This window comes from Peromyscus maniculatus, chromosome 9 (genome assembly GCF_049852395.1).
Source record: "Peromyscus maniculatus bairdii isolate BWxNUB_F1_BW_parent chromosome 9, HU_Pman_BW_mat_3.1, whole genome shotgun sequence".
Lineage (NCBI taxonomy): Eukaryota > Metazoa > Chordata > Mammalia > Rodentia > Cricetidae > Peromyscus > Peromyscus maniculatus.
This window is the reverse complement of record NC_134860.1, coordinates 51,117,926-51,144,308: the sequence shown is the minus strand read 5'-3', so window position 1 is coordinate 51,144,308 and position 26,383 is coordinate 51,117,926. Positions and strand designations below refer to the sequence as shown.

Sequence of the window (26,383 nt, the reverse complement as noted above, 5' to 3'; positions counted from 1 at the left end):
GCTTGGGACCACCCTTCAGTGTAATTAATATACACAGTGAGAAAATCCTGGCATCTTAAATCACACAATGGGACAAATCAGCATGCAATGCACTGTAAGGAATAAAAAGAATTTCTTGAAATTATCAGATCACCATGGGAACATCAAAATGTTCTCAAGGACAGTTTTATTGGTCATAAGAAAAACAAGGCATGCCCATGTTTTCACCATAATTTATTTTCCATTTCTTGACTTCTGCCCAACTCTTTTCCACAGCTGTGCAGGAAAACACTGCCGATTCTGACCAGGCTGTGAATGCCTGCTCAAGTTCAGCGAGGCCCCCTACCTTCTACTTTTTCCAGTTTTTTTCTTAAGTAGTTATTATTTTTCTGTCTATTTTATAGTATAGGTAGATATCTAGCTAGCTAGCTAGATGATAGATAGATAGATGAAGGAGAAAGATATCATACATATATTATATATGATATAAAGGTTATTGGAATAATTTCTATTTCTTTGAATTTGGGAAATTTTAAACATAAAACTAAAAAACAGAAAGCAGTGGAGATGTTTTCTCTTGACTGTCCATCCTCATAATGCCCAGTGAGATTCTATTTTGCTTACATCTGTTCAGAGAATTGTTCTTAAAATGGATTTATAAACACATAAGATCCAGTGAACAGGCTCTAGATATCTATTGTTTTATATAGAATGATCGAGAGCTAAAGATCCGGTGAACTCCACACAGTGACCCCTACTCCTTGCTTTGTGGGTTGATTGCTTTATGTCTCTTCTCAGCTCTTCAAAGCGCTAGGCAACTTAAGAAAAAGTAGTTTCTCGGAACCCTGCAGTGCCCCCTAGTGGACTGACACCACCAAAAAAAGTGACTTCAGGCCTCTCCACAAGTCACATTAAACCAGCCCTTTCCACTCCATCACTTCCTGGCGAAGGAAATGCAGATGGTCAGAAGACAAGACTGTGTAGATGGAGTTCTCAAAAGAAATAAAAATGACCCAAAAAATCTCAAAATTATTCATCATCCTCAGCAATAAAGGAAGTGCAGATTAAAATAATTTTGAGATTTCATCTCACCTCAATTAGAGTATCTAAAATCAATAAAACACGTGACAACAAGAGCTGGGGAGGTGGTGTGAGGGGTAGCAATCCATATTCACTCTTGGGAGAATGCAAACTGGTGCAGCTACCCTGGACCAGGTGTGGAGAATCTTCAAAACACTGAAGATGATTCTACCACAGGACCCAGCTGTGCCACTTCTTGGTATATGTCCAAAGAACTCTACATCCTACTCCATATACTTGCTTAGCTATGTTCATTGCTGCTCTATTCACAGTTACTAGGATATAGAAACAACATAAATGTTCTTCAACTGATGAATGAATAAAGAAAATGTGTTACCTACACATTGTGGAATATTCTTTAATATAAAGAAAAACCACATCATAAACTTTACAGCTAGATCAATAGAATTAGAAAAAATTATTTTGAGTTGACCAAGACCCAGAAAGGCAAATACCACATACTCTGCCACTGAACTCCTAACTCCAATGGAAACTGTAGAGGCTCCTAACTCCAAATCTTTAGATGGAAATTTATAACCTGGATTAACCGCAGAAGCTGGAAAGGTATAAAGGGAACATGTGGTCGGGGAAGAAGCACAATTTAATGGGAGAAATAGGAAAACTTAGAGGAGGGGAAGGGAGGCCAACATAGGAGAGAGACGGAGGCCGGTGAAATTACAGTAACCACACCTTAAAAAGTTTTAAGGAGTCATACTAGTATCTATTTGGCTAAAATTACATAAAATATGTAAGTATAAGTGTATGTGTGCAAACCTTTACATACATAGTTTAAATTAAATGTTTCTATCTGTGCTGACAGTACTCTTCCCAAGAGCCATAGATACCTTAAACAAACAAAAACCTCAATACCAGTCGTGAGAATTCCTCATTCCATCTGTTGGTCAGAAAATTCAAGAGACTCCTAAAGCATTATAGATTATTACTCTTGACCTGTTTGCATCCCAGAAATATCATTGAGTCTCTATTGCTGATGACATCATGCAACACAGGACCCAAAGGATCCCAGCTTGATCTGACTGGAAGCCCCTCTTCCTGATGATTAACTTTCATGGTACCAGGGAGTGACATGAAAGTTTCCAAGGATGAGAAGCAACCAATTATTCTACCCAGCTGTTATGCCTACTAAGTACAATTAGCAATATGGCATAAAAGCCTAAGTTTATATATTTTTGCAATATTAGTACTTACTCATATGTTGGTGACAACCAAAAGCTCTCTAATTGGACATAAGATACAACTCAACAAGAGGATAATCAAGCCTGGTACTGGAAACATAGACAACTACCCAGGACTAGTGAGGTTAGGTATCTTGGAGGAAAACCTACAACCACCACCTTACTAAATGAGCATAATCCCTAATTACATTCTAAATATCTATCTTTGTACCTGCAAATAAGTGTAGTCCTCACCCCTTATCAAACAATAACCATAACCAATAAAAATGCAGAGAACAAGTGATCATGTGGTATTCTCCCTCAACTGATGTGTGTGGTTAGTTACATGAGAATTACTTACATGAGACTAAGCCAGCCAAATCCACACACAAATGGGAGGTGCTCTATAGGCCCTACTAATTGTGATCAGTTGACAGGAGGAGGAGAAACACTCTTCTTTGAAGGTGTAGACATTTGTAGGTTTCTCATGCTTCAGTGGATGGCTCACACCCATACACATACTGACAACATTTACTGGGCTTGGTATCTTAGTTTCCTTTCTGTTGCTTTGGCTAATATCTTGACAAAACATAATTTGGGAGAGTAAAAGCTTCATTTTGGCTTATGGTGCCAAATCACAAAGTCCATCACTGAAGGAATCAGTTCATAAACTTGAAACCAGGACTGCTTGCTGTTCCATACAGCATTACTCCTAGTGAAGTAACACACTTTACAACTAAAGAGATACAGTAAGGACATAGAATAATGTGGCTTACTATCTGGCTTGAAGGTCAGTTTATACTCATCTACCTTTCTTATACAATTTAGGACCACCTGCTTACAGATGGTTTGGCCCATAGTAGGCTGGACATCCCTACACCTATTAACAGTCAAGACAATCCCCAAAGACAAATCTATGTACATTGTTTTCCCCCATGGGTTAGGAATCCACAACTCGTCTAAATACAAAGAGTAAGAGACCCTAATTTGCAAAATCTGCAGTGCAGCCCCTACATCTAAGACTCAAGAGAATCACAAAAGAGGTGGCAGAAAGATTGTAAGAGACAGAGGACTAGAATGCCTGCTGCTAGATAGGTTCTGCTAGAAATGACAAAGGAAATGCATGCATGAATCTCAAAAATGTGGCTGCCTGAGCAGAGATAACACCAGTTGGCATGTCAACATGGATAAGGGAGAGTACACATGGCTCAACCCAAAGATGAAGAACTACAGGTGGTCAAACCTGTCGACAGAGGTAGAATCCCAGAGTTAGAATCAGTTTCTTCCAGGGACAGCCCCCAATATAGCTTTTCCAATCCTGACTTCTCAGGCCTGAACACATGTGGGTATAAAAAATACTAAATGGACCCAGTAGGTTGTTTATACATCATATGTATATAATGTAATATGTATATTTGTAATTTTACATAATATATATATATATATATATATATATATATATATATATATATATATATATATATAGAGAGAGAGAGAGAGAGAGAGGAAAGAGTGGAATGTAGACTGGGAATATTGGAGGAAGAGAAGCCTGGCAGAAGTGGAATTGGAACACATTGTTGTGCATATTGACTAAAAAGTAAGATTTTCTTGGTAATTTTAATCTCTTCTCCTGTGGAAATTCTACTAAACAGCTAATTAAAGAAGAATGCAGGCAAGTACACTGGTGTCATTCATTAAGACAACAAACTCGGTTTCTAAATATGAGTTCAAGGAAAGAAAGCTCTGCTGTGACAGGCACTTTGTGGCACTAGGCAAGGCATTCATTCCCTAACACATACAATTTCCCTTTCTGTAAATAACTTTGTACACTTTTGTGGCATGGGCTAATAATGAGCATTGGCAGCAATCATTTCATTTATCTATCATAGTGAACATTTCAGTAGATATTACCAACAATCACATTAGGAATAAAGAAATCAACCATAAAAATTATGAAGTAATCTGGCAAATTCCCCTCAGCTACTAAGTGGCAAGAACTTCAACCCAAGTCTTAGTCTCTGGAATGTCGCTATGCCGTTCAAGGAGGGAAGCTTCAAGAACTTTGGCATTCCCAGTAAGCACTAAATAAGAAAACACATGGAAACACACAGCTCCAGTACCTCAGACACTTGCTGGGTCTGCTAACGTGTCCTCCATTAAAGACGAGCCGGCACTCACTGAGGTTACAGTGTCTGCCCACAAGACAAAGCCCATGGGGAGTCTTCTGAGGTCTACTTGGCAGTGCATCCTAGTGACAGCTCTCATGGATTCTCACTGGCATCTGTGATCTGTCATATGTGTCACCACCAATGGGAAAACCATGGATTACATTGGGAGGGGCAGAGGCCGAGCTCACTGTGCCATGTTACCTACAGCAGCTTCTTCTCCATCAGTGACTTGTTCCTACACATCAGGGTATTTCTGGAGTATAAAGAGGGGCAGAATATAGGCACAAATTTCACTTAGCAAAGAAAAATGCCCCACCTTGGACAAGAAGACCAAGTTCCATATCTTAAGCAGTTTTCTGCTTTACAGCCCCAAAACAGCCATGAATCATATTTGGCACTCCTACATGAATCACAAAAATACCTAACAGCTGTGGATCAAACATGACAATTGCCTGCCTGAATCCTGCCTAACATTATTATCACAAAACTCAGATCAGCAAGGATAGCACAATTTAACTCATAAGCACTAGAGGGCAGCCAGGAGATCAGCTAAATATCAAAATACTTTACTTAGACCCCTGGTGGCAGAGGTTCAGTCAAAAACCCCTTCCTTTCGCTAGAGATTGCCTGAGCCTTTTGAAACTTTATCCTTAAATTCCAGAGAGTCTATGACAAAACCCTTTTTGACTTTGTATATCTGTTAATCCAGTGCCTGCCCAGCTGATTTTCCCAGGATAGAAACAGGGAGGCCCATAGTTTTTATCTTGGTTCATATGACCTAACACAAAGAATCATAGAAGAGAGCAAAAGCAGGGGTCATTGTATATAAGAATTTAATGAGCTTATTCCCATGACAAAAATGGATCTAAATTTTACATTGTAGATGTTTAACATGATCATAGATTGTTATCTATTTATGAGATTAAATTCTATTTAATGGTTAAAATTTACTACCAAGTTTTCTGGATGAAGTAACTTGGAGTGTTAAACCTATGCAATGTTGTAAAAAGATGTGAATTTATAATTATCCCTTCATATTTATTTAATATCTATGTCTCTGTGTACCTGAAATGTCTTGGATATCATGTAGGGTCTGTTGAAACAACAACATATTTCATGTTTCTGTGGAACTACATGGTATTATGGGAATGTTAGGCATTGGAGAACAAATGCATGTGTGTTTATAAATGTTATGAGAAGCACTAATAAAGAAAAATCATTTGTATGTTGCTATAACAAAAAAAACCCTTCCTGTTGAGTCTCAGAAAGACAAATATTGCATGTGTTCTCTCAGGTACAGGTCCTAGATTAATGTTTATATATACATAGCTATGTGGAGGAATGTCATTGGCCATAGAACCAGAAAAGGGCAAGGAGCAAGAAAAAAGAGATCTTAGTGGAAGGCTGAAAAGGGAAAAGAAGCAGAAAATTACAGAGTATCCAAATACAGGTGGTATGATATCAGAAGGGGCTCAAAGGCGGGGTCAGAAGGAGGGGCAAAGAAAATGGGGGCACAACAGTAGTGCTGGTGGTCACCTAGGATTTTGCAGAGTACATTCCCTGTGACAAGCAAAGGCCTGAATGTCTGGGAAAGACAGAAGATGAGCCTCAGAGGAGGAGAAAGTAAAACTTTATCCCTGAGGAATGAGAGACACCCTAGGCTGGGAGTTCACTAAACTGATTCTGAGCTGAGTCTTTTGTAGCTCTCTGGGTCCTCCTGTTTCCTCTGTTGGCCCTGTTTAAATAACCATACTTTACATTCTAGCCAGTTCTCTTAGTCTTCTAGGAACTAGACACTTCCCTTCTCAGGGGGCTGCTTATGCTTTCCCATCCACACATATCCCTCTCTCTAACTCCTTCAGAAGTTAATTGCTCTGGGTACTATTTCTTTAAGACCAATAAACGTATTTAAGATATAAAAGAAAACTATAAAAAAATAACTACTTCCTTTTCTACATTTGGATTATGCTAGAACCTGATTTTCAAGGAAGGAAAATGCAAAGATTTAAACAAAGTCTCCACAGATGGTCGCATTTGAGTCAAGACGTACAGGAAGTGCAGAGCATTACCATGCTGGGATTTGATGGGACAGCACTATGGGCAGGCTGGCAAAGGCAGGGGACAGAGGTCCTGGTAGGGAAATGTGCCCTGTGTGCTCCCGTGATAACTTTCCCTCTGGTTCCTTGTACTTCACAGCTCAGGAGTGCAGAAGAGACTCCTGAGACACACAGCACTGCCAACAGTGATAACGGTCATTAGATCTGTTGATCCTTGAGCAGTGTTTAGGCTTGGCCTCTTTTTCTCCAGTCTCTTAAAGACAGATATGTCCAATAATGTCACCATTACTGAGACATCCAGCCACCCTGCTCTGGGCCACTGCTTCTAACACACACACACACACACACACACACACACACACACACACACACACACACACATTAGGAACTATTAGGGTGCTACATTCTGGCTAACAATAAAACTCAGAGGTACTATTCAAAGTCAGAGAAAGCTGTGTCTCAATCCTGAATACTAAAATTGAGAAAAATAAGAGCTGTCAGATAGAGGTTATTATGTCTGCATTAGACAGATTCTGAACTATGTTTTGTTGTCTCTCATACATGTTAATAGTAATTAAACACTCCACTTTATTTTTCTCACTAAAACCTTTCTTTTATTCAATGTTCAGGTCTGTGGTTTATTTCTGCTCTGTCTTCTCTTCATATGTGTTTGATGATGGAAGCTTCTAGAAAATGTATCTGTTCTTTAGTGATAGTCATTCATTAGCTGGGTGGTGGTGGCAGCCACCTTTCATCCTAGCTCTCAGGAGTCAGAGACAGGTGGATCTCTGAACTTGAGGCCAGTCTGGTCTACAGAGCAAGATCAGGAAAGCCAGGGTTACATAGAGAAACCCAGTCTCAAAACAAAACAAAATGAAAGATAGTCATTATTTTTCCCGAACTCCCTGGTGTCATTTCTTCATGATTACACTAATATTCTCTGGATGCTCAGAAGAACAGAGATGACACATATATGCTGGTCTGGAATTTCCTTTTCCTAATGAAAAACAATGCTATATGTTTTATATGCTTATTTATTGAGAATGATTTGTGATGTACCCAAGCTTTACCTTTTTATTGATTACTTCTTTTCTTACTGGTTTTATAAACTTCTTACATACTCTGTATTTGGGTCCATTTCAGAAACACACATTTCAGGAAAAGGCATGTGGCTCTTGCCTGTAGTAACTTGGGATGGTGAGAAAAGGGGACCATGTGAGCACAGAGTAATAATAGTGTGCAATCAGACTGAGCAGCATGGAAGGATTCTATTTCTTAAAAGAAAGTAAAAAATTATGCATTTCAAAAATTATTTCCCAGTGTGTGAATGAACTTTCCAGCTTTTTAACTTTGTTGTTGTTTTATTTTAGGCAGACAGTAGATGTTACATCCGGTGACCTAAAACTGGCAATCCTCTGCCTCAGATTCACACGTCACTTAAAACTATAGGGCAATGCCACTGAGTCCAGCTTGAGTAAATTTTAACACATACAACTGAAAACAAATGTCAAGATCATAGTATGTTAGAGTTCATTCATTTTTTAAGCTCTTTAAAAATTGTCTTACTTGTTGACTTCTATTACTTCTAATGAAGTATCAGGCATTTGTTCCTCAGAGTAGAGAGTATGAATTTTACATGTGTTGTTCGATTTGGTGGGTTCTCTAAGTGTGTATTGCCTTCCCTTGTCTTTCTGAATTCTCCTACCAGAACAAGAGCAGTGGCCTTCAGAACCCATGAGCTGTGAAGTTTCTTTGCTGGTTTTTGATTTAGGAGAGCTTGCTAAAGTCACTGTGAGGTACTGAAGTCTTGAATCATGATTGATTAGGACCCCTTGTGACATTTCGTGTTTTAGTTGGACTGGGAGCTCCAAAGCTCCACGAAATCACATGCACAATGCTCACCCTCTATGGCTATGTAGTGGCTGTCTTCATCTCTCTGACCAGCTTTGGTATGAAGTTTATTTTCTCAGGTATTAGACTTACTTGGCCTGCTAAGTGGATGCTCTAATTGTCAGTTTTTGGTGTTCTTGTTGAAAGGAGGTGTTTCTTAGAGACAATTGATAATTGGTATTGTTTATTGATCCAGCCAGTTAGCCTGTGGCTTTTAGTTGGTGAGTTGAAGCATTTACTATTGTTTTATTATTTACAATTTATTTAATGTATTAATGCCATTCAAATACAGGGTCTGAACATTATGCAGCTGAACGTGCCAGCCATGTTTGTCATGAGGCACCTATGCTCATGATGCATTGGGGGCACTCCATGGCTTCTACTGGTTCCTGGGATTAATGTGTGAGCAGCACTGTTATCTGCTCTTCTGTACAGTCAGTGGAACAATTCCAGCATGCTTCCCGTTCCAATCCTACCATCCTGCCAACAGAAAAAAAGCAGACCTAACTAATACCTACCACACATTACTCTATGGTAACACATGTTATTAAAGGGTCCGTGTGGAGCTGGGTTTTAGTTTTCTAAGAGAGAGTTTCACCATGTTGCTCAGGCTAGACACCCAAGCTTAGGCTAAAGCATTCCTCCTGCCTTGGCTTGCTAGGTTGTTAGGGCCAACATGATCATCAACTATGTGGCATGAAAACATTTAAATTTATAAACTAATAAAAGTTTTTTTTCAGAAGAAATCTTGTCAGAATTTATGCAGCATTATGTGAGCAAACCCTGCAAATAGTTAGGCAATGAAAAGTCCTGTGTCCTTTTTGTGCACTGCTAATGGCCATAAAGACTGCAGCTGCTTCTGTTAGCTAAAAATATTTATATTCCAAATTAATTTTGTTCATCTATGAAATATACCTGTTAAGTCATTTCTTTAGTGAAAATTATGTACTTTCATAATAAGAGTAAATTGAATTCTTCTTCCCCCACTGATGACATTGGTCTACTGTAAACACACCTGCATCCATGTGAGTGACTCCTGGTTTACATACTTGAATTTCTTGAAGGTAAATGGAAATATAAATGGAAAAACAAAAGGAAGTAGAAGAGGTCTGAGGTCACATGAGTCCCCACTTCCCTGGTCATCAGAGGAAATGGAGGTAATAGACAATTCTATGTGATTTCTATCACATATGGTACAAAGTCTACCAACATTGGGCTGTAATAACCACACACTAATAACACTGTTGATGAGAGTGTAAGGAGTAAGTGTAATTTACAGTTGGTACAAACCACCCACACAGAGAACTATTTTTACAACCACTCAGGCAAACAAGTCAATTAAACTAGTTAAGGAAATAGGTCTAAAACTCTACTGGTGCCCGAGGAGCACAGGGAGGCTGGAGAAAAGCAAGCCTTGACTTCACCGTGGTCTGTCTGTGACCTGAATGAGTCTGATCCTTACATTCACTGTGTCCCATGTCACCTGCTCCTGCAAATGAAAACCCTCTGCACCTCTGCCAGGCTCAGCCCCACAGCAGGGTTTTGCTGGGGCCTCAGCTGCAGGTTTGGGTATGGGCTGCAGGTGCCTGGAGATCACTGTGTTCCTGCTGCACAGAAGTAGGTGGCTGAGTCTCCAGGCTGAGAATCTGTGATGTGCAAGGAGAACTGTTTATCACTTTTACTGAAGAAGACTGTGAATCTTCCATCTTCCTTTTTATTCGACACGGATCGTATGGCTATCAGAAGTGTAGGGCCTTCACCAGGGAACTGCCGGTACCATGGGAAGTACTCAAATGCACTGTTCTCATAAGTGCAGTTCAGAACTGAAGTTCCTCCTTCCCAGACTGTCAGAGATTGGGGACTTTGTCTCACCTGCCACTGGTCACGTCTGTCCTGCTGTTGGCCACTCACCCCTGTGTAGAGAAATAACAAATGCCATTAGGTTGCCAGGTTTGTACTACCTGCTTGTGGTGTCAACATTCTTGATTTTGTCCTGTGCCCCACTTCTCTCACCCCTCCACATTAATTACACATCCTGAATTTTCTCCTCCGTGACTCACAGGCTAGGTGAAGGGCCAGGACTAAAAATGATGCTTTCAGGATCTTGTCCATTCCTCCTAGACTGAAGCTTGGGGAGAACTCGGAAGGCCTTTTATCTTGCCCAGAATACAGGCTCTAACTTCACAGACACCTTAGTTCTTTCAACTGGCTCCACCCCTCACAAACACTTTGTCTAAAGTTATATATGACGTAGAAAGCACTTCCCCATTTTATTCAAATTTAGAATCACTGAAAATACAATCATTGAGAATCATAAATGCCCTCCGCAGAAGTCTACCCTTCTGTAGGTAGAAATCAACACTAGCTTGCTCACTAGCTTGCTCCTCCTGACTTGCTCACCTTGTTTCTTATACAACCCAGGACCTCCTGCCCAGGGGTGACAAAGCCCACAGTGGGCTGGGCCCTCCATGTCAATTGTTAATGAAGAAAATGTCCACAAACATGCCTCCAAACAATTATAACAAATAAAATTCTTTGATTGAGAGTCCCTCTTCCTGGTATCTCTAGTTTGTGTCAAGTTGACAAAAATTAACCATCACAACTGACCCCTTGTCAACCTGGCACATAAAACAGTATTGTTTAGCCATAATCTAGCGCTTTTTGTTGATACAGAAGATGTTATTTTAGTATCACAATATAAACCATAGTATAACCTTTAAATAACCAGTCTTTTTTAACACTACTGTGTATTACTCAGCTATTAAAAACAATGGCATCAGGAAATTTGCTGGCAAATGGATGGAACTAGAAAGATAATTCTGAGTGAGGTGGCCCAGACCCAGAAAGACCAACATGCTTATTTGTAGGTGGATATTATCCACTGTGGTAGATTGAATGTAATTGACCTGCATAATATCATAGGGAGTCATTATTAGGAAGTATGGCCTTGTTGGAGGAAGTGTGTCACTGTAGAGGCAGGCTTTGAGGTCTCATATATGCTCAACCCACTCCCAGTGAGTCAGTCCACTTCCTAATGCCCTTTGATCTAGAAGTAACCAGCACCATGCCTGCCTGTACACTGCCGTGTTAGCTGCCATGATGATAATGGCCGGAACATCTGCAACTGTAAGCAAGCAACCCCAATTAAATCTTTTCCTTATAAAATCTGGCATGGTCATGGTGTCTCTCACAGTAATAGAAACCCTAAATAAGACTGCCATAAAGTAAAGAATAATCATGCTACAATCCACAAACTCTGAGAAACTAAATAACAACTAGGGTTCAAAGGGGCAGAGGAGACCCATGAATCTCGCTATGAAAGGGAAATACAATAGGCCATCACTGGTGGGCAGGGGAAGGGTTCTAGATGGGGTCTAGGAACAGGAGGTGTCAGGTGGAGGGAGGATGGAGGGAGAGAGTACTGTAAGAGAAAACTGGAAAGGGGGAGGGAGGCATCTCGGGTATGAGCTAGAAACCTCGTGTAATTGAAACTCCCAGGACTATATGAGGGTGACCCTAGCTAAGACTCCTAGCAATGGGGTATACAAAACTTGAACTGATCATCTCTCTTAAGCAGGCAGGACTTTGAGTGGAGGGATGGCGGCACCAACTCTGCCACAAAACCTTAGACAAACAATTTGTCCTGCCTTCAAGATGTGTTGGGCTCAAGGTCACACAGAAATTGTGAGACTGGCCAACTAATGACTGGTCCAGCTTGAGACCTATACCACAAAAGGAATCCCACACCCGACACTCCCTGGAGGGCCATGACACAGAGGCTGGATGGCCCGGAGACCTAGAATAGAACCAAACACAACCGGCAAAAAAAAAAGTCAATGAAATGATTCCTGATGATATTCCGCTATACTCATAGATTGGTGCCTAGCTCAATTGTCATCAGAGAGGCTTCACCCAGCAACTGATGGAAACAGAGACAGAGACCACAGCCAAACATGAGGTGGAGCTCAGAGAATCCTGTGGAAGACTGGGAGGAAAGACTGTAGGAACCGGAGGTGTCAAGGACACCATAAAAAAGAACAAACAAACAAACAAAAACCCCACAGTATAAACTGACCTGGGCTCACAGAGGCTCACAAAGACTGAACCAACAACCAGGGAGCCTTCATGGGTCTGATCTTGGCCCTCTGCATATATGTTACAGCTGTGTAAATTTCATTGTATTCTTCTAAAATAAAGACCAGGTTAACTAAACCTAAGAATAGACCTGTGGAAAAAAAATTGAAGTTAGTAAGGTTACTCTGGAAATGCTTTGGTCTTCAGATGAGTGAGAGAGTATGGAAAACATTCTGTAACTTTCACAGGTTACACACCTTCAAGAATGCAGCATTTTGACTGGTCTCATCCTGAGTTTGAGTAAACATTTAACACTGCCCTCATATTTAATTTTATAGATCTAATACAAGTATTAAAATCAATTTGGCTTTATATATTGATATCCACAAGGCATCAAGTGGAGGTGAGAATAAATGAAACATCATCTGCTAAAGTAGAGCGCCTCTGCACTGTAAATAATAGGAGTTAAAGGACCATGAGGAAGCTACAGCAGAGAGGGTGGTGTTGTATATGTGACGTCATCACAGGTTCAATCTCAGCCCAATAGCAGGCAATGGTCTTTGTTCCACAGTCTCCAAGAAAGGACTGAGGACGTAGTTCAGTCAGTAGAGTGCAGCTATAAGACCCTGGTTTGGCTGCCAGCACAAAAAAAAAAAAAAAATGGACATGGTGCACATACCTGTAATTCCTGCACTTGGAAGGTAGAGGCAGGAAGATGAGAAATTGAAAGACATTTTAGTTATGTAACAAGGTTGAGGTCAGTCTTGTTACCTGAAACTGTCTCAGAAAAAAAAAGAAAGGAAGGAAGGGAGGGAGGGAGGGAGAGAGAGAGAAAGAAAGAAAGAAAGAAAGAAAGAAAGAAAGAAAGAAAGAAAAATAGAGAGAGAAGAAAAAAGAATAAAATTCTATCTAAACAAATTATATGTCAGCATCCTAGCCATTTTTTGTTCCTCTTTTTACATTTTGGTGTCTTGTCTTTTTCCTTTACTCCCTTCAGTCAGACATCTATCCAGCATACACTACCTCCATCATCTATGGTGAATACATTCCACGATGTTTCAGACATCAAATAGTTTAGCCTCAAATCACAAATAGTGCTGAAAAATACACACACATTGTTTTCTCCTGTACATACATATGCACCTCCAAAAGCTTTAACCCTTTCACTGAAAAGAAGTACATGAATTGCAGCACCACACAGCACTGATACCTACACAGTCTTTCTGATGACACAGATGGCTGCTCAGTGAAAACAGACCAGTGGCATGGACATCAGGGAGATGCTGGACAAAGATGCTCACAATTAGTGGTGGGGGATCTCTGATACTACCAGGAAGGACAGGCGTTCATATCAAATGAACTGCTTATTTCTGAAGTTTTCATTAGATATTAAAATATCAAATGACTGAAAATAGAGACTTGAAAACTTAAAAAGTTAAAGAGGATGAGGAAGAAATTCTGTGTATTTGCTGAGTGCTTAAATGCCTACTCTACAGGAATGCTCAGGTGTCTTTCATGACACACATTGTTCTATTCTTCATTCTGGTCTCAGCACTCAAGAATAGAAAACTGAAGCCTATCGAAGACACCTGTGTCTAGACAAGACGATGAAGGAAGGGTGTGGACACTGCTTCCTGATCCAGTCAGAGAAGATCCTGATGGAGGATAATATTGAACTGGATTCAAATCATAAGTAGATTTCCCAGTGGAAAGAGTACACAATATAATTCCAAGCACAGGTCATATCACTGTGTCAGGAGATTATACCAAGTGTGGGTGACAACCTTAGAAATGTACATTAGAGTAGGTGATGTGGTCCCAGCCATGAAGGATAGCATGTACCTTCATAGTGTTTACCTGCAAATTCCTGTTTGTCCACACTATGGGCCCAGGAGAAGCAGGTATAATATAGGTAAATGGCTAGGCAGATACATATTTTCTTCTCTAGTTAAACTTAAACAAGAGATAACGATTTAGTTGTTTTAAATAATCATCCCTAGCTTAGTGAACGTGTGTAGAAGAACTACAGCCTTCACCTGCTCTGAAGCAGCACTGCCCCTCTGTGGGCAAATGAGGTCTTCACTCAGCAGTGTCCTGAGCTTAGACACCCATGCCTTGAAGAAAGGTATTGACTCTTTGGAGCCAATATTTTTGAAATGGAAAGTGATTGTGTCTTTGTTGAGGTCAGCTATAGCATAGTTTTCTTTCCTCCTCCTTCCAGCCTTTTCTTCATGCATCCTCATGATTCCCCATCTTTCTGTTCTACCTAAAACTACTTCATTCTACAGAAAAAGAGAAGCCAGTCATAAGACAAAAAGAGATGGCAATGCTTGTTATTTACAAAAAAGCTTATAAAATAAAATAAACAAATGTTTGGATTTCATATGAGTCATATTTTATTGACCGCTTATATAGACTGATTGTACACATGGTGATTATTAAACCATAAAGTTTATTTTTCTTTCACTCACTGTTACCATTTTTTTATTTTTGAGATTATAATATATTCATATCAATCCCTCCTTCCCAAACTTACTAAATTCCCCTCCTTGCTCTCTTTCAACTTCATGGACTCTTTCTTTAATGGTTGTTACACAAGTATGTATAAACACATTTATTTCTAAATATATAAATACAACCTCCTCATCTGTACAATGTTACTTGTAAGTATAGTTTCTAGGCTTACTAGTCTTTACTGGATAACCAATCAGTAAACTCTTCTCTGGGAAGTACTGTTTCTCCCACTACCAGCATTCCTTAGGTAACAGTACTTCCTTGTCTAGGACCAAGGCTTTGTGCACTTTCCTCCACCCACCTTAGCATGTCTATTGTGTTGCTCTTGTTCAGCTCATGCTTAGGCAGTCATGTTGGTGAGTCTTCAGGGGTGTACCTTCTGACATTCTTAGGAAACACAATTTCACAGCAAACTCCCCGATCTTCTGGTTCTTATCATATTCCCTCCCCTTTTGTCAATGTTTCCAGAGCCTTTAGTGCAGTAGTTACATTGTAGAGATCGCCATTGGGACAAGACTCTGCAACTCTGCATCTTGATTGGTTGTGGCTTTCTGCAATGGCCTCCATCTTCTATAAAAGCCATGGATGGTGGAGGAGAACCTACAACCAGCACCTTACTAAACCAGCACAATCCCTAACTACATTCTAGTTATTTGTCCTTATCACACACACATTCCTTTGCTCAGGGTCTGGTCATCTGACTCATTTTAGAATGAGTCATCCATTCTCTTTTACTCGGTGTAAGATTTTTTAGATCTTCTATTTAAAGTTATCTGAACAAGGTATATATCTGAGCACTTTCTCATAGCCCTTGTTCTCTTTGTTTCCTTAAAGACATCAGATTAACTTCAAAGCAATGATGAGTAAAGTTAAATATATGAAAGGGTAACTCAAAATAATAAATTAGAAGATTCAATACCTTGGATATCCCCAACATCTTCTAAAAATTCAATAAAATAGCACTAAAACTCAAAGCATCATTTTTTTTTTAATAAACTAATGAACTAAATGGAGACCAACCCACTGTAGGTGGCACCATTCTGTGGGAAAGAGTCCTGGGTCACATAAGAAAGCTTCTTAAGTGTGAATCTATGAGTGACCTAGCTACAGAGTTCCTCCATGATTTCTGTTGTAATCTCCTGTTTGAGTTCCTGCCTTGATAACCACCAAGGATGGACTATGACCTGGAAGTGAAAACTAAATAAATCCTTTCACCTTCTCAGTAGCTTTATCTCAGAGTTTCATCACAGCTACAGAAAGGAAACAGAGCATCCAGCTGTCTGCACATTCTGTGTCTTCCATGACTTGATGTTCTTGGTGTGCTACAGTTTGTTTTCTCCTCACTGACCCTGACACTGTCCACAGCAGGGTCACCTGGAAGCCTTTGTCTTTCATTTCCTTTCTGCTCATCCTTTGTGAGTTCAGCACACTGTGGCTTAAATGATCACATTGATTCTGTCCTCCCATCAACTTCTCTGTTAGTGCTAAGATGGACGTTTTTGATTCAGGAGGGAATATATATTGAGAATTTAAAGACCCAAAGCCTTAATCTACATGGCCAAAAGCTTACCTGAGGTTAAAACTCAAAACTCTACCTATACAGAAAATGGATATTAAATCAAGCAGATATTCTATGGTGAAAATTTGATGTTTCATGATAAGGAAGAGCCACACTCACCCAGCTGAGGGTTTGTGTACCGGCTGCAGGTGTGTGGGGAGCACTGTGCACTCATAGCACAGAAATAAGTGCCTGAGTCTGTAGTCTGAGAGGAGGAAATGTACAGAGAACTGCGACTTTCCCGAGTGACTGTCGTCGACATCAGTCTTCCACTCTTCTTTGTTCCAGAAGGATTGGACAACAGGCTGATGAGGCGTCCCCCAGGACTTTGGTGAAACCACTGCACTTGGGCTACTATGGTGGAAAAGTTGCACTGCAGCTCTGCACGCTCTCCCTCCTGCAGAACCAAGGACACAGGACTCTGCTCCACTTGTTCACCTTTCACCCCTGGGTAGAAACAGAGAAAGAGACACAGATGGGGTCACTGAGCATCCACAGAACCCTGAACACACCCCATGTCCTCTGAGAAGGTGGGGGCTCTGCAGGACTCCTGAGCTGCTTCCCCACCCCCCATGTGCTGACAGAATCCTCTCTGTCCCTGAATGTGGACAGCCAGACTCACAGCAAACCTGGGTGCACAGCAGCCCCAGCAAAAGGCACAGCAGCCTCTCCATGGTGCTTGTCTGGCTGCTGGAGACAGAAGCAAGGAACAAAGCCCTGCCTGGGCTGTGGTGTCAGGATGGCTGTTGAATGTCCCTCCTCCTGCCACCAGTCAGCTCCACCCAGGAACCCTGCCAGACCAGACAGTGCAGAGTTCCCTCCCAGTCTTCTGAGCCTGAAGCTCCTCCCAAACCAGACCTGCCTGAGAGTCTGGGTGTAGTGCAGTGGGGTGAAAAGAACATTTTGAGATAACGGTCGGGTTGTATGGAGTTAGGGATCCTGGAAGCAGAAGAGAACCAGCTCCTCCCAAAGAGAACAAGCCCCAGCCCCACAAAGCCTGGCATACTCAGAGAAGTATCAACTAAAGGATTAACTCAGGAAACAAGAGCATGTTCTGACTAAAGACCCTTTACTGGGGCTTGAGAGATGGCTCAGCAGATAAGGGTCCTTGTCCTTCCAGGAAGCCTTAGTTCCCTCCCCAGCATCTCCATGGGTGATTCATAGCTGCCTGTAACTCCAGGGGACCTGATGCTCTTTTCTGTTCTCCTCAGAACCTGTGCACATGTGCCACATATTTGCACAGATCCACTCTGCTACACATTTTTAAAAATGAAAAAGAATCTTCACCTGTGAAATAACTCAAGTGAAATTACCGCAGTAGAAAAAGAAATGGGAACATAATTATAAAGTATATGTGTAATGGTTTTATGGTTTTGGAATGCATTTTAACAATTGGAACAAGCCTGCAACAGTCAAGGTTGGTTTTAATGTTGTTAAATGTATGACCACATAAGAAGGAAGTAGATTGGGAAAAACCAATATAGGAGTCCTGTGTTCCAGAGCGACAGGGGCAGCAGCGGTGGTGTGCTACTGCACATGGTGACTGCTGGGAACAATGCACTTGAGTTCATAACAGTAGAGGAATGCGTTTCAAAGTTTTCACTATAAAGACGACTGCTTGAGAAATGAGACTGGAAATGAAATGTAGACACAAAATCTCCTCGAAAATAACTCACAGCCATCTCGGCCCATCAGAGTGTCAAAATACTAGAGCAATCACTGTCCTCCAGTCCTATAGGATAACTTGGGTGAAATTTCAACAGAGGTTTTAAAAGTGCATAATTTTTTGCCTGAGTCAAAATTCTGCTGAAGGAGAAATCTGATCTTTGCAAAATGAGAAGCAAGTAAATGACAACAAAGAGTCCCATAGGAATGAAGCAATTCCCAAGATTCCACTTTCTCTGTACTGTTGACCTCACTGAATGTGCCAACTCCCTGAGAGTGTTGAGGCCCTGGTCTCTTACTCTGCTATCTCAGGTGGTTTATGTCCAGCTCTGCCTTTGTGACTTAGGACAGAGGAGCACCCAGCTCCCTCAGTCCTGCTGTCAGGGGGTCCTCAGTTGGAATGAGTTTCCATCCTTCCTGCACTCAGTCTGAAAGTCCTCCATGCCCGAGACAGGATGACATCCTGGTGTGAGCTTCAGGATGCTCTGGAGACCCATTATGAGGCTGTTACATATGCATGAAAGGACCCTGAGAGACCAGAGATGAGTAGTTGCCCCTAAGCTCCAGAGCAGCTGCTACAAGTTGCAGCCTTCAGGCTCGGGCACCAACTGGGCTCTGCATCCTCTTGTAGCATCAGCACAGTGTGGAAGAACTGAGCCAATAGGAGGGATCTCTGTTCAGACTGAAACAGTACAGTGGTCTTTCTGTGGATGTGGGCCTAAAGCAGAGTGACAGTGAGCAGTAGGGCTACTTGGAGCCCCAGGATGCACAGGAAGTTCACCAAGGTTTGCAGGAAGCAGCTCACTCCTTCCTGGATATTCCCAAAAAGCAAATACAGCCTGAAGAGTAGGAGAGGTAGGCAGAGGTTGCTCTGACCTTAAGGAGGCTTAGATACATTTGTCATCAGGACAATGGAGAGACAATGAGGAAGAGACACTGACTTTCCTTGACCTGTCTCTGGCATCTGAGTAAAGTATGTTCTGTCAGAACACATACTGCAGCACTGGAGGAGGTTTAAAAAATAACTATTAGTAATTTCATACATAACTATAATGTATTCAGATATTATCCACCACCACCACCACCCTGCTTCCCCTACAACTCCTCCCAGAACCCACTAAATCCTCCTTCCCCTGCAGAAGCCAGGAAACTGGAACAGGACCACTAGGGCCAGAAGAAAGAGCTAAAGACAAAGAGGGAGGGTAGTAGAACACAGCATAATGTCAAAGGGGGCGTGAGAGGCTGTAAGGGGAGAGGGGCGTGGCAGGGTAGGGGGAGAAGGAAGGTTTCTGTGAATTTATTCTAATCTATGAAAATGCCATTTACCTTTTAGAAAGGAGCATCCTCTAGAGGCCCATTTGAGAAATAACAAGTTCACAGCTGCAGTGACCTTCCCCCTGTCTTTGCTGACTTCTGAGTGTGAATCCAAGGCTTTCACCATGCACAAAAAGGAAGCATGATGTTTTCTAAGTAGAAACTTGTGAATTTTTAGAAAAGAAGAATATAAAGTTATGTATTGAAATGGGAGAATAAGATATTTAGAGTGAGAAAATTACAGCATCTTTACATATTTTCAAACAAGTACCAGGGACATAGGAATCAGAACACTGCATGGTTACCAGATTTCTAAACAATGCTATCAAGATGCCTGAGAAAAAGATCTGATTGATGTTGCTAGGAATGTTGCAAATGTGTTAGCACATGAGGAGTAAATTAGAGAGTACAAATTCGAGTAAACATTGTAAAAGTTCATTTAAAAAACGGTAAGCCTGATGCAGACAATCTTCACTTGGATGAACTCAGACAAAAATTCAACATGCATAAAACTGATGAGAGACTTGGTTACCTTTGCCTTTCTTATGAAATACAACACGATTCAGAAGTGTCAGGGGCCATATTCTAGGTCCTCCCCAATAGAAGGAGAATATGCCATGCATGGACACCAGGGGGTAGGAGGTATGAGCATTGAATTCCAATTCCACTACCACAATTCTTTCTCTAGCAAAGTGTTAACTTGTACCAATAAGTCTCTCTCTGTCTCTCTGTCTCTCTCTGTCTCTCTGTCTCTCTCTGTCTCTCTGTCTCTCTCCATCTCTGTCTCTCTCTCTCTGTCTCTCTGTCTCTCTGTCTCTCTCTCTCTCTCTCTCTCTCTCTCTCTCTCTCTCTCTCTCTCTCTCTCTCTCTCTGTGTGTGTGGTATTAATCAAAAGGAAGAACCTTAACAGGTAGCATTTGATGAGGCAATTGTGTGCCAAAGGATGAACACAAAGGACAGAATCCTCTTCAGACAGATCAAAGTGCACAGTGTGGTAGCAGCAAACAGTGAAAGCAGAAAAAAACATTGAAAGGAGTTAGGGAAGAGAGATACAGATTCCAAAAGCAGAACTTGGAAATAAACCAACTTGACTTTGGGCTAAGGAACCAAGAAGCAAATAGTTATAATGTAAAACACCATGAGCTAAAGGCTGGGAAATCTTGATGGCAACACCTATATGTACAATGAATGACAGTGGGTCACATGAATAAGTCCAACTCAGTCATTCATCCTAGCCAGATCCAAGATACATTTATGGTCTCTTTATCATCACCTGGCAAATGAAATTGTAATTACGAGGTATCTGAGGAAGAACAGTCTTCAAAATGTTTTGATTTTTTTAAACACAATTAAAAATGAAGACCATATGACCATCCACTGGGCTCTCCTGAGACTTGAGTCTATTTGGATAAGGGACTCTGGGGCATGTGCTTCATTATTCCCTCATTCAATATTCTTCTAATCTGGATAATTTATCACCTATATGTTCTACAAAGAATATCTTAATATAATAATTTATCACACTAATCTCATATTATGTTTTTTTACATGCATAAATCTAGTTTTGGAAAAATTAGATGAATTTATTAAACAACAATCTCAGTATCAGGCATGAGAGTTATTGATCAGGGAAGCCCCAGAGGTACAGAAAACAACACTGGACATTGTCATAGTTCTTGGTCACCCACTATAACTAGATGGTGAGAGCCTATGGCTAAAGACAACACATTCTATGCTGTATGACATAGAGAAACAAACCTTGAACTGATTGGGGGAAGTCCACCTCGCTAGCTTGTGTTCATTGCGTTGGAAGGGCCTGTGCAGGCTGCTGGGAAAGTAGGATTTACCAGAGCTGGACCCTGCATGCTACAGTGCTGAACTTCCAGGTAGTATGTGCTCAGTGGTGGAACAGTGGCCTGACTGCTACAGAATAGCAATGCTTTCTGATTGGATTAGAAGCTTCCTCAACAGGAGGGAATTCATGCCTAGTACTGTGACATGGCCAAAAATCCCATGGTTCAAGAGGTCATGAGTACCAGGAGGAAACTACTATTAGATTATTTTGCTAAATGGTCATGTCAAACTGCCTTCGAAGTGTGTGTCTATCCTCACAAGTTATTTCTAGGCTCATCTTTGGTTGGAGCATGTGTTTCAGGAAGTTTCTCTATAAGAGGTTTTCCACACTGTTTTGTTCAAAATGTCTTTAGTGTCAGTTATCCTTCCCCCACATTCCTCCCTCTACCCTGCCCTCTCATCCCCAGCTCTATAAATCCTGCCCGTTCCATTTCTCCTTCTTGGAAGTTTTTTTTGTTTCCCTTCCTCTGAAGATCCCCTCCTCCCTCATGGCCTCTTATTGACACCTAACATCTATGGATGTTTCAAATAAAACACACATATTTAGAGCTAGCACCCACATACTTGAGAAAATACTCTGTTTTTGTTGGTCTGGGTAATCTTGCTCTGGATGACTCTTTACAGTTCCATCCATTTACCTGAAAATTTTATAATTTCATTTTCTTATGAGCTGAGGAATACCCCACTATGCAAATGTACCACATTGTCACAGTTCACTCATCAGTTGATGGACATCTAGAGTGTTTCCAATTCCCAGTGATTATGAATAGAGCAACAGTGAACATGGAAGAGCAAGAATCTCTGTGGAAAGGTGTAGAATCTTTTGGTTAATTTCTGAAGACTGTTATAGATAGATCTTGTTATAGATGTTGATTCACCAATTGGAGGAACCTCCATACTGATTTCCATATTGTTTGTGCCCATTTGTATTCACATTGGCAATGAATAAGTTTTCTCCCTTATGTCATCCTCTCAGCTGGTGTTCTGGTCCTCTGGTTCTTAAAATCCCTCCTGCTACTTTTCTATGGTGTTCTCTAGCCAAAGGTGTAGCAATTGCATTTTAGATGTATTAATGGGACTAGAGACCTTACAGCCACTTATTCTCTGCTTTTTGAGCAGTTGTCAATGACTGTAGTAGCCACTCTCTGCTTAAAAGTGAAGCTTCTTTCATTAGGGTTTAGAACTACACTTATCTGTGTGTATTGGCGGTGGCCATGTAGGAGGGGCTGCAGTCACCAATTAAGCTTATGGAGTAACACTCACCAGTGAGCACAGCTAGGATGAGTGTATTATGGAGAGGCAAAGCCCCATGGGGGTGTCTCCATAAAGCCCCTTACTTCTGCTAGTCCTTGTCATGCTTGCTGCTATCTTGTCCTTACTGGATTTGTCATGGTATAGATGTTGATTGGGAGAATCCCACTGTATCTATTGTAGTGAGATTGTTTTATGGGAAAATCCCACTCCTCACTGGGCAATTTAATTGCAGATCATAAAAAAGATGGTTTTTATGGAGCAATGGAGCTTAGAGATGTGAGACCAGCTGATGAAAACAAGGAAGTTTCATGCATTATAGAAACATGAATTCTGTCTGTGGAAAAATAGTATGATGATTAAAGAAGGCAATTATGTTCCTACATCCAAGGTTAGGTCTGAGTTCCTTGGTCATGTAGCTTACAGAATTAATCTCAGGTTTCAGTGTGCACTTTGAGAAAACAAAGTTGTGAAAGGAAATTAAATAACCTTACTGTGTGTAAAGAAAAATTGATGGTTAGCTAGACCACTAGATTAAGGTTCTGTCGAATCAAATAAGGATGAAAATCTCCTACACTATAACCACAAACTGCTGCCTGCCAGTACACAGGAACTGGCTGAAATATACTTGGCTTGCTTAAAACTTAATCAATAATAAAAGAATCATAACTTTAGGGTGAAGGTGTTATAGTTGGTAAATTAATACAAAGGATTATGGTTAATAACATGTGGGCATCTCATAAAGCGTGTAACTTGTGATCATAATGTGATTTCTTCCTTAGTAAGGATTTTAATTTGATTTTGGAAAATATGTAACTTGCAGCTGTGAGGTAATTTTCTTCTTGCATAGAGATTTTTGTCGTAGGTGGCATAAAATGGTTAAGAGAAAAACAGACATGAAAATTAAGTTTTGCTCCCTCAGATATGAATTCTGTGTGTATTTAGCCTCTGACTGCATATCTCCTCTCCAGTTTCCCTGACCTGCTGTAGCTGGACTCCAGCAGTGTATAATTATGAGTATTTAGTATATAGTTAGAAGCTACATTGATTTAGGAAAGTGGCTGTAGTAGATTCTCCTCCAGGTTCTATGACATCTCCAGTCATGGGTAGTTAACTAGGTTTATGGTATTGTAAGTATTTAGCAAGCCTTGACTTCTATAAGGCATATGTTAGTTTCCTCAAAGATAAAAGTGCTACTATTGCACCTGCCCATTGCTGTGTCAGAGGAGCAACAAAGGACAGTTGACTTCAGGATGTCAGGCCACCAGGAGGTGAATCCCTGATGGGTGAATCTCAGATAGGAGAGGCCCTAAGACTCTAGAGGATCTTCTGCTCCGGCTGTGCCTTCATGTTTGCCACTTACATCTTTCTCTGATATGTGGCACGGTGTGGATGGAGTATAGGGAGATCCCCACTGCCTGTAATATAGTATGCTTATCTCATGGAAATACCCCATTGTATTGGGCATTCTTACCTGTGGATTATTGTGAAGATTATTTCTTCTTAAGCTGTCTGTCTTATGGATAATAATAATGTTAGTTTAAAAAGAGTTTTTATGATAAAAAATAAAACAAGAAAGTGTAACACAACTAGAACACATGAATTTCCATTGAGGAGCCATATACTGTAGTTTAGGTTAACAATTAAGAAAAATAATTGAGTCCCAGTAGCCCAGCTAGCTTAAATTCTATTAATCTTAATGTTGGGAGATGTGTTCACAGGTTTTGGGGGCATCATAGCTGAAACAAAGCTTTGAAAATAACTTAAACCTAGACTAAAATGTTTTGCTCAAATAGCTTTGAGGTAAAAAACCAAGAAGACCATCTAAAGTTTTAGAAAAGCACATAGTTGAATGAGGAATGCATAAAGGTCAGGGAACAAGAACAAAGCAGCCCAATTATCATTATCTGATGTGCCTTTCTTGATTATTTTACTTGGTTGATAACCAAAGGTGATGATTAATTAATACCCATATGCTCTCAATCTCCTGATATAAAAAACTATTAACGAGTGGATACATACTCTAAAGATTTCAAGTAGAATTGACTGATTCTTTTTCATATGTAAAAGTTTATAATTGTGATTCTTTTTTTTTTTTTTTTTTTTTGTTTTTTGTTTTTTTGAGATAGGGTTTCTCTGTGTAGCTTTGCGCCTTTCCTGGAGCTCACTTGGTAGCCCAGGCTGGCCTCGAACTCACAGAGATCCACCTGGCTCTGCCTCCCGAGTGCTGGGATTAAAGGCATGCGCCACCACGCCCGGCTATAATTGTGATTCTTTTAAGATTTCTTATAAGAATATCTTTCAAGATAAGTAATGAAGTGATTGGTCCTTTCTTTGTAACTGCAAAATGCAGCATGACAGTAAAGGAATATCTTGCTTGCTTACACTCTGTTAATCTATAACAAGTTGCTTGGGTATGAATGTATGTGGGTCCTTGGGATAATTTGTTTTTCACCTGTAATATGTAAAATGTTTAATCATGTAGGGGATATGGAAAACATGCTGTTTTTTTCACTTGTATTCATTGTAATAATTCACTTGAAAAACAGAATATAACCATATTGTCACTTTTACATTGCCTGAAAGGTTTTGCTGGGGTATATAAGCTTTAAGAGAACGAATAAAGATAGAATTAAAATGAGTTAGAATAAGAAAAGCATCAATAATAAAGATAGAGTTATAAGGAAAACATCAAGAATGAGAGAATAAGGAAGAATAAAGACAGAGTAAGAGGGAAAACATCAAAAGAGACAGAAGAGACATTTCTGGATAGATATAAAAAGGGGAATATAGAACATAGAAGGAGAGAATACAAAAGAAGAATAAAGAAAATGTCTGAAGGAAACCATCCAATGAGTGTCTGAATGTCTTTTTCCTACCCCCTCAGATAAAAACATCATAGTACTCGCTGACTCCATGGATTCACTTTGATCCCTGCACTGCTGGAGGATAGTCCCCCAGACCCCCATATGCATCATTGTGAATATCTTGCCATGGTGGTCATTGCTTTGGTTCATAGTCTTTACACAACTTGGTAGGATTATTTATTGCTTTTCTCTCTTGGAATCTTAGTGGCACCTTCACATACTATGAGAACTCGTCCTCAGGGAAGAGTCTTCAGGTCATTTCTAGTTAAGTTCCTCCAAGTCCTATGTCTGAAATACATGAAGGTCATACCTTCAAATTCTATGAGGGCAATCAAAGGCAATGGCAATAGCCTAATTTATTTGAAGTCTCTTGAAGTCCCTGACTAACAACTTGAAGAAATGTTTCCCATGCCTGACACTTGTTGTTTTTTTTTTGTTGTTGTTGTTTTGTTTTGTTTTACTAGATTTGGCATTTATTCTAGGTTTGACAAGCACTCTTCTGAGAAATTGTGTTCTATGCTGTGCCATTTAAGTAGTTTTTGAAGTTGAAAATGCTGTAGGACATCCTATTTGCTCCCTAACCAGTGAGATAGCAAATACTACTTTGTTAGTCTTTTTTAACACAAACATGAATCTTTCTTGAGAGACACCAAGGTCTTTGATTTCAGATCTTTCTTCCTTTACAGAGAGATAAATATGAATGCTAGTGGATTTTACTTTAAACCAGTATTTTGTTTCCAGAATTGAGATGAAACAAAACCTTGGCTTCCTTTCCCATATTGCAGAAGAATTATCAGAGAATTTACCTCTAATCCCAGGCGAGTGACTACACCATGTCCTCAGGATTTAAGTCCAATGGCAGATGAGAGTGGACATTAAGTGGGGAGGGCTTTCTGGACCGAGTCTTTTATAACCAGCCTGCTTTCTATGCAGTATG

The 26,383-nt window shown here is 40.4% G+C and overlaps 1 protein-coding gene and 1 gene segment (V, D, J or C); both read right to left on the bottom strand.

Annotated features, from left to right (window-relative positions):
- The window catches only part of LOC102917268 (M1-specific T cell receptor alpha chain-like), a 775,359-nt gene that overhangs the window by 668,000 nt on the left and 80,976 nt on the right, over positions 1-26,383 (bottom strand). The gene's annotated exons all lie outside the window — the stretch shown is intronic.
- Positions 9,943-10,499, bottom strand: LOC102923237 (T cell receptor alpha variable 23/delta variable 6-like). The segment is given in 2 exon segments: positions 9,943-10,262; positions 10,410-10,499. Coding segments are annotated over 2 exon segments (372 nt in total).